Here is a 15,000-nt window from a genome sequence, read left to right as displayed (position 1 = left end):
CCATGATCGATGTATCTGGCCTTCAGATAGCACACATTCATTCATCAATTCAACTCAGTTACCAAGCCAATTAGAGCTGAGCAGAGCAGAGAGAGCTCGGTCCAGACTGGGTTTGTGAACAAGGAGTTTTAGAGCTGCAGGTAATCTTTGGTCCATGAATCAAAACCTCAAAACCTCATCAGACTCAAACTCAGCAAATCCTGCACACACACATCTATTTTGTTTTTTGATTTTTCAATTTTAAAGTTCTAAAAAAGTTATCACAAGAAAAACTTGTGATATGAATCGCAGTTTAAATCACAATTGCAGTCAAATAATCGCGATTAGATTTTTAGTCAATATCATTCAGCTCTACAACAGAATCATTCTGTCACTGTCAGCTCAGTGTGTGAAAGGTAGAATATTATTACCTCCACTCTCTCTCTGGAACCGGCCAGCCAGTTCACAGGACACTAAGGCCACATCCACACTAATACGTTTTTGTTTTAAAACGGCGTTTTAAAACGAAAGCGATCTCCGTCCACACGAGCGTTTCAGAAATAATCTCCGTCCATACTAACATGCCTGAAAACGCATATCACATGACCATTCACGTACACTGGGCATGTGCGTGCCGGTGTAAACAGGAAGCAGATTGTCTACTCTGCGGTTGGTTGCTTAGTTGCAGAAAAAACTACAGAGGAAGAACAGCAATGGCGAAAAGTACGCATGTAGGCAGTAGTAGCGTTATAAAACGCAGAATTTAACTGCACAACAGCTGCTAGCATAGACAACAAGGTCAACAATGCTTGTAATTTGTTATCCATGTTGAATTAACCACTGGTAGTCAAGGCTGATGTTGTTTGTTTTCTTCCGGAAAAGGGTCACATGATAGGGGCGTGACGAATCAGGGAAGGACACGTCGTGACTGATAAGACCCAATCAGGAAGCGAGCGTGGGCGTCTGCGTCATTGTTTTCAAAAGTCTGTGTTTCCACCCGTCCGGACTAAAACGCAATCCCGGAGTTTTCGAACTAAAACGGGGTCAGCAAAAGTCTCCGTTTTAGGGCTCCGAAAACGCCGGAGTAGTGCGGACACTAGGCGTAAACGTAGCAAAAGTTATGCGTTTAAAAGCGAAAACGGATTAGTGCGGATGTGGCCTAAACAGCCTGGGACGTCCTGTCTTATCTTGGTGTCGGTCTTGTCTGGCTCTCGGCTGGCCGGCAGGTCGACCGGCCACCGTGTAAGTGAGGACAAGTTTGAAAACGGTCCTCACTTTGAAAAGGCTCCATTTTAGCAGTGGTGGAAAGAGAACTAGACTGTCCTACTCAAGTAGAAGTACTGTTACTTTGCTGATATTTTACTTAAGTAGAAGTAAAAGTACTGGTGTAAAAATCTCTAAAAAGTGTCTGATTTAAAATGTCCTCAGAGTAAAAGTTCCTGAGTTCCTCTTTAGAACAGAGAACGTTGTCAGCTGTGATCTTTTCCATGTGGTTCTAACAGGAGAGAGGACAGAGTTCAGACTAGATTCTTTTCACTGGAAACATTAGAAATGACAAAATAAAGTGCAGAAACAAAGTAAAGTCAGATTCCTCTTCTCACTGTGAATGGATCCACAGTTTGTCAGTTTATGTCGATCCGGTTTCTGTCGCTGATGGAGAGACACACACACATATCTGTTCTGTGATGGATAGGATTTAAAACGGACTGAAGTAATTACTGACTTGAAAAAATACTCAAAAAAGTACAAGTACACAAGAAAGCTACTCAATTACATCAACGTGAGTAAATGTAATCAGTTACTTCCACCATTTTATGGGTTCAACTTAAGGTTAGGGCTTATGAAATGAATGTAAACCAAGGGACTGTCATCACAAGTGTAATGATACAAATGTGTGTGTGTGTGTGTGTGTCCAGATGACCTGCCAAAGAAGAAGCCTCCAGCTCTGTATAAGCCCACCAACCCTGATGGTCTGGCCTATCTGGACTTCAGCGTGTCGACGACCGGCATGCTGGCCGGCGTTCAGGTCAGCTCAGCACTAATCCTCCTCCCTCACCCGTTCACCAGACAGCAGACGGCCTGTGGTCCTGTCGCCTGGCACTCCACCACACACACACACACACACACACACACACACACACACACACTGACACACTCATTTTATTTATTACTTTATTCACTCCAGAGGGAAATTCAGCTGTCACAGCAGCAGCAACCTCGGGACACAGTAAACAACATGACAAACTGATAGAATAAAAGCTCATGAAGAAGAAAAAGTGCTGTATTTTCCCTGATGTACGATCCCTCGACCTATTTACATATCAGAATATGAAATAAATATCACAATGAATGCATACATCAGTCAACAAAGATATGATAGATGGTCCTAAACTTTTTACAGTCTCACCGTAGGAGGCAGGCTGATGAAAACATGCTGCCACGTCTCATATTCAGGTCTGGAAAAGCGTGGAAAATACATTTGATCATTTCCAGGTCTTGAAATGTTTGGGAATAACATGAAAACGGGTGAAAGACGGGTGAAAAACTGTTGTACTGATAAACATATGACAACACATTTTATACAGTTTGTGAGTTTAGGATTATTGAAATATTATAATAGGTTCTATCTGACTTTTTTTTTCATCACAATTGAGTTATCGAAATATTTGTGATCTTATTGTGAATATTAATTTGTTAAAAAATAACCTTTCTGGGGTTAAATATTATGAAACAGATAGAAAGTTTTGCCAGCTGTGAAGTCAAAACTTTGATGCTCAATGATGCTCAAAATGGAGTTCACAAAAAACTATGTCATTTTCTTTTTTACTACTATTATTTTAACAGGGTTATAAACAGAAGTCGGTAATGTGGAAATAAGTATATTTGCTCATATTTTAGTACGAAGCCTCCTTGTTTTCTGATCTGCTTCTGTTGGGGTTCGTTAGGTAGCCGTTTTTTTGTTACTGCGACGCATTACCGATAATTACGGTAATCGACGACGGCACGCTCCAGAGACTTCCTCCGGCCGAGCCGTCTTGTGGCATACTGCCATCTTGTGGCACTCGTACGTTACTACAAACTACAGTTACATTATATAACAGGCACCAGGAGTTTACCGGTATCCACCGCTGTTTTTTCCTTTGTTTTTTGCCCCGGCCTGTATTTGGGGCCGGCCTTTATTTGTTTGTGTCGACCACGGCCCCGGACATTATCGGAGACCCGGCTTTTAATTGACTACCGGCCACTATTAGAGGAAATACGGTAGTTTAAAAAAATGTGATTAAGAAAAAGTATGTTATTTTAAAAATGGAAAAGGTGTAGGAACAAAGTTGCACCTCATATGCCACTTTGGGACCATTTTTTATCCAATCCATAGCTTACAAAACCAGTGAGTCTGCAGCACTAATAAGCAACTTGAAGAACTTGTATGTTAACTCTCTATCTGTCAATCCTGCTCCTTGTGTGTCTGTGTCTGTCTGTCTGTCGTTGTGTCTGTGTGTGTCTGTCTTTGTGTCTGTGTCTGTCTGTAGATGTCCCATAATGCCGTTGGAGCCTTCTGCCGGTCGGTGAAGCTGCAGTGTGAGCTGTACCCGTCCAGAGAGGTGGCCATCTGCCTCGACCCCTACTGCGGCCTGGGCTTCGTGCTCTGGTGCCTCTGCAGGTCGGTGCGACCTCCAAATGTGTGTCTCTCTCTCTCCCTCTCTCTCCCCATCTCTCTCTCTCTCTCTCTCTCTCTCTCTCTCTCTGTTTCTCTCTCCCAACCTTTCCTGTCACGCTTCACTATCAAGTATCTAATAAAAGCAAAATGCCCATAAAAATATAATCTTGAAAAAATTAACACATTAATGTTGATAAAAAAAGATACAATTTTGAAAAGGAAAGTGTGCTTTTTTTGGCCAGCTTTATTTCTTTATTTTGCTTTTTTTTAAATTGGTCTAAATTGGTCTCACAGAATCTGGCGTGTGTGTGTGTGTGTGTGACGGTGTCCTCCTGCCTCCTCAGTGTGTATTCAGGCCACCAGTCCATCCTGATCCCCCCGGTGGAGCTGGAGTCCAACCCGGCCCTGTGGCTGCTGGCCGTCAGCCAGCTGAGGGTGCGAGACACCTTCTGCTCCTACAGCGTCATGGAGCTCTGCACCAAGGGCCTGGGCCTGCAGACCGAGGCGCTCAAGGTGGGAGACAGAGTAAAAAAAGACACACACATCCCAATACCCAAGAATAGGGTGGGTGCTGGATCAAAAAATACCTTGCAGAGTTGAAAGAGAGAGAGATCCACACACCAAATAGCTCCCGCTCTTCCTCAGTCTGCTTCTGACATACAGAGTCGCCATCTTAAATACCCATAGCTTACAAAACCATGTGACATAACACACCAGGTGTAATTGCCGACAATAAAGTTGTAGCAAACCTTAGAATTAATATTTTACATATTTTACATATACACAAATATATACAAAAGGTACAAACAAAGAAATATACAATTCATGTACCCTCAATGGTTTGTACTCCAATAAAGGACTCAGGCTAGATAGCCGTCATTTATACTAGCTATTAGAGGCGCCTCTGTCTATTTATAAAGATATATTTATTATTTGGGCATAGGGAAAAAGCGAAGGTAACACCATATATAAGAACAGAACACTCCAAAAAAGACAACATAACATACAGAGAGGCAATATTATTGTTTGAGAGATGACACATAGGATATGTATTCACAGAAATGGTCTAATGTCAAAGTCTTCATTCAGGCCTTTTGGGGCCAAAGTGTCCAGTCTATGTATCCAGAACAGTTCACTTTTAAGGAGCACAGAATTAATGGCTCAAGGTGGGAGACACACTGCCAGGAGACAGTCCATCTCAATCATGCTGCAAAACATAACAGCCTTCTTAACACGTCGTTTAAAGTAATCATTTGTGACATTTTCATATTTAAATGACCGTTCTGCTACGCTCTATCACTGATTGCTCTAACCCGACAGTGATCCAGCCCATATCCAGCTGATGAAAGCTTTTCCATTGTCTGTTCTAAAGTGATGCATTTTACGTTTCCGGTTTGTTTGGATTAAACAGAAGAAGAAGAACTGGGTAGTTAGCATGAGCAGCGATAGCCACCATGGCTGAACAGACAAAGAGAAGAGAAACTCAAACTGCAGCGACAGAAAATCCAAGCTCCGCCCACACCGTTTGATTGACAGGTGATCTGTGGGAAGAGCAGAGCAGAAACACGACAGTGATGAGACTGAGGGACTAAGATGGAGACTGAATAAAAAAAACAACAATAAAACATAGATATTGTGGATTACCTTTTTAATCTAATACTGAGTCTTTAGTTTTATCAGAACATGCAGCAAAGCCTACCAGAGAGCTGAAATACAGTCATCTCACTGGTTTCCAGTGCAAATCAACTGCCTTGTTTCTAGAAAATTCAGTTGGTCTGGATACAGGTGAAACTGATTTTAAAACTAAATAGAAGACTAATTATGTGAGTAAATGACTTTATAAGATGGATTTTATCTTTTATTCAGTCTTATTTTTGTCATTTTAACTTTTACAATCAACCAGTATTACAGTATTATCTCAGTATTTACGGTAACAAAATGTATGTTGTAGCGACATCGAAGAACACGGACACAAACTTACCAGTCAAAGTTTATCAGGATTTGTCTGGTGTCTGGTTCTAATGGTGCGTTCCATTTGAACTGGAAAGTCGGAATTTCCGAGTTCCCAGTCGGAAATTTCAACTGGAACGCCCCCTGAAGTCGGATTTCCGACTCGGAAAGTCGGAAGGACCTCACCAACCGCTGACCTCAAAATCCAAGATGGCTGCTCCGCGCCTCAAGCTGTAGTAATATACTGTTTATTACCACTTCTGTCTTATTTGTGTCTCGTTAAATCAGTCGTACACACAGTACTGTCCGACTTCTGTGGACATGTTGCTTCAGTGTTTGTATGCGCAAAATACCATGTAATGCATCGTTATCAACTGGTATTGCTAACAATGGCTAACCTGGCTACAGCAAACCCCACTTCTAGGGCTGGACCCGAATATTCGACTATTCGGATATTCGTTCGTTGGGTAGGTATTCGGTTTTCAATTTTGGGATTCGGATATTCGTTTTTTTAAATGTAATTTTATATGTAATCCGTAAGCCGGATGCCATTGACGCTGCAAAGCAGTTTATTTTATTTTTTTTTACTTGCATTCAAATGTCAGTCACATTTGCTGATCGCCATGGTGGCACAGAGAAAAAAGTACGACCTGAAATTCAAGCTGTCAGTCACAAAAAAGCAGCAGCAAGACATTTCTCCGTTGATCTTTTTTTTTTTAAATCTTTTTTCTAAGGTAGGCTACTGGTATTTTGATACGGGCTCTCCTCTCTCTCTCTCTCTCTCTCTCTCTCTCCTCTCTCTCTCTCTCTCTCTCTCTCTCTCTCCCTCTCCCTCTCTCCCTCTCTCTCTCTCTCTCTCTGTCTGCGCTTTAGAACGTAACCGCTGTGAAACAATCAGAAAATAACGTTTTATTTCTCTGATTCACCGGCTTTCTCGCTACTACCGCTCCCTCTCTTCATTCACTTTCTAGCTCGCTCGACCATCTCTCTCTCTCTCTCTCTCTCTCTCTGGCTATTAATTTAAGTTATGTGCATGTTAAGTATGTTTTCAAGCAGTTTGAAGGTGTGTGACTCTTAACACACACACACACCCACCCCCACCCCCCCCCCACCCCCCCCCACCCCCCCCCACCCCCCAGCCGAAGCTTCGAATATTCGCTGTTGATTACTACCGAAGCTCCGAAGCCCAAAAAATGGTATTCGGGACAGCCCTACCCACTTCCCCCACCCTGTGAAATAAAAAAAACCGAATTGGTTTTCCGACTTGTTGTACTGGAACGCGCTCAACTCGGGTGTGGCGTCATTCCCAGCTCATTCCCAGCTCCAACTTCCGTCTCTCCATACAGGTGTAGTGAACATAAATGCTTCTGTCCTGTTGAAGCATCAGCAGACACACACACACACACACACACACACACACACACACACACACACAGGTGAACACACAGGAGAGGCTCCACAGACTAATAACTGACTCCCCTCCTCAGTCAGTCCGTCTGTCTTCTCAAGGCCTCTCTCCGCTAACACAGCAGTAATGGAGTCAGGCGTCTCTCCGTACCCCCCCCCCCCGCCCGCCCGAGGTGACGTTTTATTGGTCGGATTACAGACCGAGCCGGCCGTGATTGGTCAGAGATAAAAACAGACACAACCAGTTCAGTTAATTTTAGTGATTAGCTCTCTGCAAGTCTCCATGGAGACTGGGGAGCGAAAAAAGTAGATGTGTTCTTTACTTTGTGGCTTTGTCGAAAGGCACAGGCACGCACACACATACACACACACACACACACACACACACACACACACACACACACACACGCATGCACCCACGCACACACACACACACACACACACACACACGGTGGAAAATGGTGTTTCATGATGCTGCTGTGGTGCTTAAGAATAGTTTTCTGTAATGAAAATGAAGATGGATGTAACTTTGAAGTGTTTCTATGGCCACCACCGAGTACTAAATGAACTGGTAACCATGGATACACCCCCCCCCTCCCTCCTTTCCTCTCTCTTTTTCTGTTTCTTTGTCTATGTCTCTTTGTCACCTTTTCTCTCTCTCCCTCTCTTTTTTCATTCACGGTATCTCTCACCCTGTTTTTCTGTCTTTCTGCCTTTCTTTCTCTCTCTCTCCGTCTCTCTCTCTTTCTATCTGTCTTGCTCCCCTCTCTCTCTCTTTGTTTCATTCTCTGTATCTCTCACCCTGTTTTTCTGTCTTTCTGCCTTTCTTTCTCTCTCTCTGTCTCTCTCTCCGTCTCTCTCTCTTTCTATCTGTCTCGCTTCCCTCTCTCTCTCTTTGTTTCATTCTCTTTATCTCTCACTGTGTTTTTCTCTTTCTTGCCCCCTCCTCTCTATGTCCCTTTCTTCTTTCTCTGACACTTTTTCTCTCCCTCCCTCTCTTTGTTTCATTCTCTGTATCTCACATCCTGTTTTTCTGTCTTTCTGCCTTTCTTTCTTGCATCTTTCTTCCCTCTCTCTCTCTCTCTCTCCTCTCTCTCTCCCTCCCCCTCTCTCTCTCTCCCTCTCTCCCTCCCCCCCTCTCTGTTTCATTCTCTGTATCTCTCACCCTGTTTTTCTGTCCTTCTGCCTCTCTTTCTTGCATCTTTCTTACACTCCTCTGTCTCCCTCTCTCTCCCTCCCACCCCCTCTCTCTTTCTCCCTCTCTCTATCTCTCTCGCCCTTTCTCTCCCCCTCTGTTTCATTCCCTGTATCTCTCACCCTACTTTTCTGTCTGTCTGCCTCTCTTTCCTGCTTCTTTCTAACCCCCCCTTCTCTCCCTCTCCATCTCTCTGCCTCTCTTTCTCTCGCTCTCTCACTCTCTCTCCCTCTCTCTCTCCCTCCCTCCCTCCCTCCCTTTCTTTCTCCCCTTCTCTGTTTCATTCTCTGTATCTCTCACCCTGTTTTTCTGTCTTTCTGCCTCTCTTGCATCTTTCGTACACTCCCTCTCTCTCTCTCTCTCTCTCCCCTCTCTCTCTCTCTCTCCTCCCCTCCCCTCTCTCTCTCTCGCCCTCCTCTCTCCAGGCGCGGGGTCTGGACCTGTCCCGGGTGCGGGCCTGTGTTGTGGTGGCGGAGGAGAGGCCCAGGATGTCTCTCACTCACTCCTTCTCCAAGCTCTTCAAAGACCTCGGCCTGCACCCCCGATCTGTCAGCACCGCCTTCGGGTGCAGGGTCAACCTGGCCATCTGCCTGCAGGTGACACTGTCTCTGTGTGTGTGTGTGTGTGTGTGTGTGTGTGTGTGTGTGCAGAAAGGAGGGCTGGACGTCCACAAGAGGTCCAGAAGTCATCAAGTATCATACAGGTTCCAGTCAGTCCTCACAGCAGAAATAACCTTTTCTTTTTTTCTCAGGTTTGGGTTTAGTGTTAGAAATAGCTTTAGGATTAGGTAAGATAATAGTTCAGGAATTAATGGAAGTCAAGTTTATTTGTAGGGCCCTTAATCACTTTAAACGGTCTCAAACTGCTTCACAACGCCCAGTTTATGAAAACCATAAATGAAAATGACAACTTTAAACTCAACTCAGGACAAGGAAAATCACCCATGAAAACCTTATTTGGAAAAAAAATGGAAGAAACTGTGAAGGAATGGAACAGAATGGAAGAATGTAGGACACAAGAACGCATATTGATGAACAGCCTGTGTGTTTGTGTGTGTGTGTGTGTTTTGGTAAGCTTACAGTTGTGTGTGATTCCATGCTCACTCTGTCTGCGCTGTGATTGGCTGCAGGGCACGTCAGGACCGGACCCCACCACCGTGTACGTGGACATGAGAGCTCTGCGCCACGACAGGTACGAGTCAGGCCTGGATGCTTTCAGTTTTTTCTTTCTTTACCAATAAAATGTCAGCATTCAATGTGTTTTTACAACATTTGGTGTGTGTGTGTGTGTGTGTGTGTGTGTGTGTGTGTGTGTGTGTGTGTGTGTCTCAGGGTGCGGTTGGTGGAGAGAGGCTCTCCTCACAGTCTGCCACTGATGGAGTCTGGCAAGGTGAGTGTGATTTATATTTACATTTAGATATAGATTTAGGATGTTCACATGTTAACCTGGTGTGCATGTATATATGGCTGTATGTGGATGTATGTATGTGTGTATATATACATATTTTAAATTAAAGTATTTTAAATTAAAGTTGTTTTTTTTTATCACATTCTATATTATACATTATATTTCTTGTTGTTATCTCTACTATTTTAAAACTTTCTTTTTTTTCTGTTTTCATTGTTTTTGTGTGAAAAGCACATTGAGTTTTCCAGTGAATGAAGTTCAAGTTCAAGACTTCATTGTCCCAAATCTGGCTTGCAGCATGATATGAAACAAGAATACCCGATCGATTTCATGTTAAGAACCCCCAGACAGATTTGATTTTGCCCCACAGACCCCAATCTAAGATTTTTGTTGCAAGATACGATTTAGAAAAAAATAACCTAGGAACTATTAATATTAAAGTTGGGGCGATAACAGTGGAGAGTGAAAGCTATGATCAAAATAGTCATTCTTACACATTCTCACATTGAAATAAGACATGAAACAACAGTAATATTGAAGTTAAACTGTCTCTCGTGTTGCTGAGGAACCACCAGGACTCAAAAAAACCAAAACACAACAAACAAACAGCACAGAAACAAACAAGACGCATTAAAAAATGAACATCGGAATAAACAGGAAACTGAACGTCTGACTAGAAAATTCCAGGACTATTTCTGCTATCGACCAGATCTCCTCCCACATGCAGTGAGTCAAAGAACACAGCAGGTTGAGTCCACGATCAGCGCTGATACACACCGTCCTGTGTGTGTGTGTGTGTGTGTGTGTGGGAGAGGGAGAGAACGACACGTTAAATTCACCATGTTGAAATCTGGTTATCAGCCACACACACACACACACACACACACACACACACACACACACACACGACTGCAGCTTGTAAGAGTCCGGTGGCGTTCATCTGATCCACCGAGCTGCTGCTTGTTTCAGTGAAATGTCAAGTCGTCTTCTCTCATCCTCTCCCTCCAAGACACTCTGTGGGAGGCTGACAGCTGCTGGGTGGGTCACACGTGCGTCAAATTCACCAGTCGACCGATTTGGAAACTGAGTTCGGCGCCAAAACAAATGGACTGAAACACTCAAGTCTGCATCTTGCAGTCAGGTGGATCAATCAAGCATCTTAAAACAGTGAATCTCAACCTTTTTTCATATCGAGGACCCTCATTTAGTCCACATCAGGGCCACGGACCCCCATGTGATAAGATTTTGTCTCTTGGACCCAAATCTGAGAAAATCTTTATTGTCAGATATGATTTTGTCCAGAATCCCATGACTGTCTGTATTGCAGGTAGAGAGATAACAGAGAAACTATGATCAAAACAGTCATTCTTCTACATTCTCTATAGTGTTAACTTCTTGTGAATGAAATAATGCTGAAGTTTAACAATTCATCAGTTTGCTGGGGACCCCCTGGAACCCCCTCAAGGACCCCTGGTGGTCCCCGGACCCCACGTTGAGAACCACTGTCTTAAAAGACCCCATTCACTTTTTGAGGCAGGTGGTGAGAAGACAGTTCATGTGTATTTGTTTCCTTTGTCCACATGTGTAGGAAGTAACTTGGGAAAATCTTTTTCCACCTACTGTACAGTTCCCTAGAGACAAGGCAAGTTTATTTATAAAGCACATTTCATACACATCGGCAATTCAAAGTGCCGTGCATAGATAAAAGAAAAATAAAGACATGCGTAATAAAAGATAGAAAAAGTGAAAGTGCATTAAAATGACAATTAAAAAGACAGTGCAAAAAGATATAAAAGATAAAAAGATAAAAATATAAAAGATAAAGGCTACATTGTCATGTTACAGCAGTCTGTGCTGCACTTATTTTTATTCTTTTGAAAGCCAGAAATCTCAGCAGCTGGTGAGTCACTGGTATTGATCAACAACCCGATCAATCCCCTGCAGATTTACTGTGTTATGCCCATTTTGAGTCATGGGGCAGTGAAGGCCTTGTTGCCCCTTTTAAGTCAAGTGTGACAGGTACGGAAGAGGATTAGGGACATGTGGAAATATTGAGTTCTGAGATTAGATTCTGAGAAAAAACTCAGAATTATGAGAAAAAAGATCAGAATTATAAGAGTTAAAAGTCAGAATTCGGAGATTAAATTCAGAATTCTTTATTCTCACTTTATTCTATCAATCTCACATCTCAAATACATTTTTCACGTCTCTAATCCTCCTCCTCGGAAAGGTACTGCATGTGTCTTTGCAGAAAAAAAGTCGAGCGATATTAAACTGCCAGATTCTGTCTTGGAGTTTGGCGTGACGCTCTCTCCCCCACAGACAGAGGAAGGAGAGAGAGGACACACACACACACACACACACACACACACACAGGACGGTGTGTATCAGGGCCGGTCAGCGTTTCAACCCGCTGTGTGTTTTGACTCACTGTATGTGGGAGGAGATTCGGTCGATAGCAGAGAGACGGTCGTGGAATTTTCCAGTCATTCGGTTTACCGCTCATCAGTCCTTGTGTCTTGTATGTTTCTGTGTATTTTTCAGAGCGTGTTTTGTGTTTTTACTGTATGTCAGTGGTTCCCAAAATGGGGTCTGGGGGCCCCTAAGTGTCCTGGAAAGGTTCCTAGGGGGTTCCTCAACAAAATGAGAGAGAACGACTATAAGAATGAATATTTTAACCCCAGGTTTCATTCTCCACTGTTATCTCCCTAACATTTTATAAATAGTTATTACGTCATTTTTTTTTCTGAATCATACACTGCCAGTCGAAAGTTTGGACATTTTTCTTTATTTTTTACTATTTTCCACATTTTAGTATAACAGTAAAGACATCAAAACGATGAAATAACACGAATGGAATTATGCAGCGACCAAAAAAAGTGTTAAACAAATCAAAACTATCTTATATTTTAGATTCTTTGCCTTGATGGAAAGGCAAAGGCTTCGGAAAGAAATTCATACATAGGATCAACTTCACTTTTTATATTTGTCTAAGAAACTCATTTCAGGCATTTAAAGCGGGAGCCTTTAGATCAGAATGGCTTTAAAGTTGCTCTTGGACCTGGAACATAGCCGTGTGTTGTGTGTGTGTGTGTGACCGGTCATGCCTATTTCTGGAGTTGTGGTCATGCTGGGATCCGGCAGCTGACTCACAGAGAGGCGGTAACCATGGCGACTGATTTTCAGTTTTTTTTTTCAGATCCTGCCCGGAGTCCGCATCATCATCGCTAACCCAGAGACCAAGGGGCCGCTGGGAGACTCGCACCTGGGAGAGGTCAGAGGACACTTCCTTCCTTCCGTCCTTGCTTCCTTCTCTCCTTCTTTCCTTCCTTGAAATGAATGATATGTGTGTGTGTTCACTCACTGAAAGTCTGAATGCAGTCTCCATGGGTCTTTAAAGGCTAAACTGTCTAAATTTAAGGCCTTAAAAAGTGTTCAAATGTCTTAAATCCAGATATCAGAGGTTTTGTTTCTTCACCACTGTCTGCTAAACACTGTTGGACTTCATGTCTCTTAATAATCTCTTAATAATCTCTTATTAATCTTTTACTAATCTCTTATTAATCTCTCTCTCTTATTAATAATCTTCCATCAGCTGTTCAGTCAGAAACAAGCTGCTTTTCACAGCTTGGTTTGTTTTGGTTTTTAAATTCACCTTAAATTCAGTTTCAGGGAGCAAAAAAAAAATAAAAAAAGTATGACATTTCTGAAACCTGCAGATTCTTCCTTTCTTTCTTTCTTTCTTTCTTTCTTTCTTTCTTTCTTTCTTTCTTTCTTTCTTTCTTTCGCCTTTCTTTCCCTATTCTTTCTTTGCCTTTCTTTATTTCTTTCTCTCTTTCCTTCCCTTTCTTTCTCTTTCTTTATTTTTTCTTTCTTTCTTCACCTTTCTTTGCTTCTTTCCCTTTCTTTCTTCACTTTTCTGTCTTTCTTCTTTATTTATTTCTTTCTTTCCTTCCCTTTCTTTCTTTCTTTCTTCACCTTTCTTTTTCTTTCTTTCCTTTGCCTTTCTTTCCCTTTCTTTCTTCGCTTTTTTCTTCCTTTCTTTCCTTATCTCTCCTTATCTCTTTCTCTCTTTCCCTTGCTTTCTTTCCTACCTTTCTTTCTTTCTTTCCCTTTCTTTGTCCATCTCCATTTTCTCCATCTTTACTAGCTTTCTCACACTCACAGCAATAGATGTTTGACCTGAATCTCTCTCCTCCTCTTCTCCCCCCTCTTCCTCCTCTTCTCCCCCTCCCTCTTCCTCTTCCTCTTCCTCTTCCTCCCCCCCCTCCTCCTCAGATCTGGGTGCACAGTGCTCATAACGGCAGCGGGTACTACAGCGGGTACGGGGAGGAGGTTCTGCAGTCGGACCACTTCAACTCCCGGCTGAGTTTCGGGGACACGCAGACGGTCTGGGCCCGGACCGGGTACCTGGGCTTCCTGCGCCGCACCGAGCTCACCGACGCCAGCGGAGGTTCACACACTCACACACACACACACACACACACACACACACACACACACACACTCACATTAGGGCTGAACGATTAATTGATTTCAAATCTACAACGCATTTTGAAACAATGCGATTAGCAAATCACAAAGGCTCCGATTTAGGATATACGTTATGCAGCGCGTCTGACCCGGGGTTTAAACTGTCCTGTCAATGGTTTTACAAATTCATGCCGTCTTCCTCGTGTACCAGTCATGCTCGACCAATCAGAAGTGGCCCAAGGCGACTGCGTATACGCCCACCAACAACAAACACGTGAAACCCAAGGAAAACGTTACAGTCGCGGTGCGGAAAAATGGCCTCCGCTGAGCCAGAAGCAACGTTGGACAATTTAGTCCCGAGTCCCCGGAGTATTTCGGGTTTGAGACGACAGATGTGCAACAAAACCAGGTATTGTACGGCCTGTCGCCACATCACGAGGCAACACCACAACCCTATATCAGCACCTGAAAAAGCACCACAGGCAGCTGTATGAGCGTACGGCCAAAAAGTCAAGTGAAAGTAGCGATGCTCTAGTCCAGTCTAGTAAACAAACTAGTGTTTCAGAGTCGTTGGCGACTGTTACTCCGTATGAAAAGGGCTCAGGAAGGCAGCGTGAGGTAACGAACGCCATAACGCTCTACCTCGCTAAAGACACGGGCCCTCATTTACCAAACGAACGTACAACAGAAAACTGGGCGTTCGGTAATTTCCACGCAAAGCTCGGCATTTATCAATTTGGACGTGAGCGGAGGCTACGATCAAATCTCACGTCAAGTCTCAACTCGTGTAGCAAGTTTTTTTCTTCACCTAAATGTAAAGAATTGCGATACAAGCTTTATATTAGGCTACTATTATATATATATATATATATAGGCTATACATATCACGGATGTATAAATTAAATATTCAAACCTCAGCTGGAGTTCGGTT

At 43.1% G+C, this 15,000-nt stretch overlaps 1 protein-coding gene across 1 annotated transcript in view; it reads left to right on the top strand.

Moving 5' to 3' along the window:
* LOC139648342 (disco-interacting protein 2 homolog C-like) overlaps window positions 1-15,000 on the top strand; it is a 77,903-nt gene that overhangs the window by 59,506 nt on the left and 3,397 nt on the right. The window contains exons 29-36 of the mRNA XM_071524420.1: window positions 1,896-2,005; window positions 3,510-3,640; window positions 3,982-4,150; window positions 8,615-8,785; window positions 9,271-9,380; window positions 9,521-9,578; window positions 12,796-12,870; window positions 13,875-14,049. Of these exons, the coding sequence (XP_071380521.1) occupies window positions 1,896-2,005; window positions 3,510-3,640; window positions 3,982-4,150; window positions 8,615-8,785; window positions 9,271-9,380; window positions 9,521-9,578; window positions 12,796-12,870; window positions 13,875-14,049 (999 nt within the window). The remainder of the gene's footprint in view (window positions 1-1,895; window positions 2,006-3,509; window positions 3,641-3,981; window positions 4,151-8,614; window positions 8,786-9,270; window positions 9,381-9,520; window positions 9,579-12,795; window positions 12,871-13,874; window positions 14,050-15,000) is intronic.

Source organism: Centroberyx affinis, unplaced genomic scaffold (genome assembly GCF_046629955.1).
Source record: "Centroberyx affinis isolate AG114_WGS23_722 - 3 ecotype Tasmania unplaced genomic scaffold, CSIRO-AGI_Caff_v1 ptg001194l_1, whole genome shotgun sequence".
NCBI lineage: Eukaryota > Metazoa > Chordata > Actinopteri > Beryciformes > Berycidae > Centroberyx > Centroberyx affinis.
Note: the sequence above shows the minus strand (reverse complement) of the source record. Positions and strands in the feature narration are given on the sequence as shown.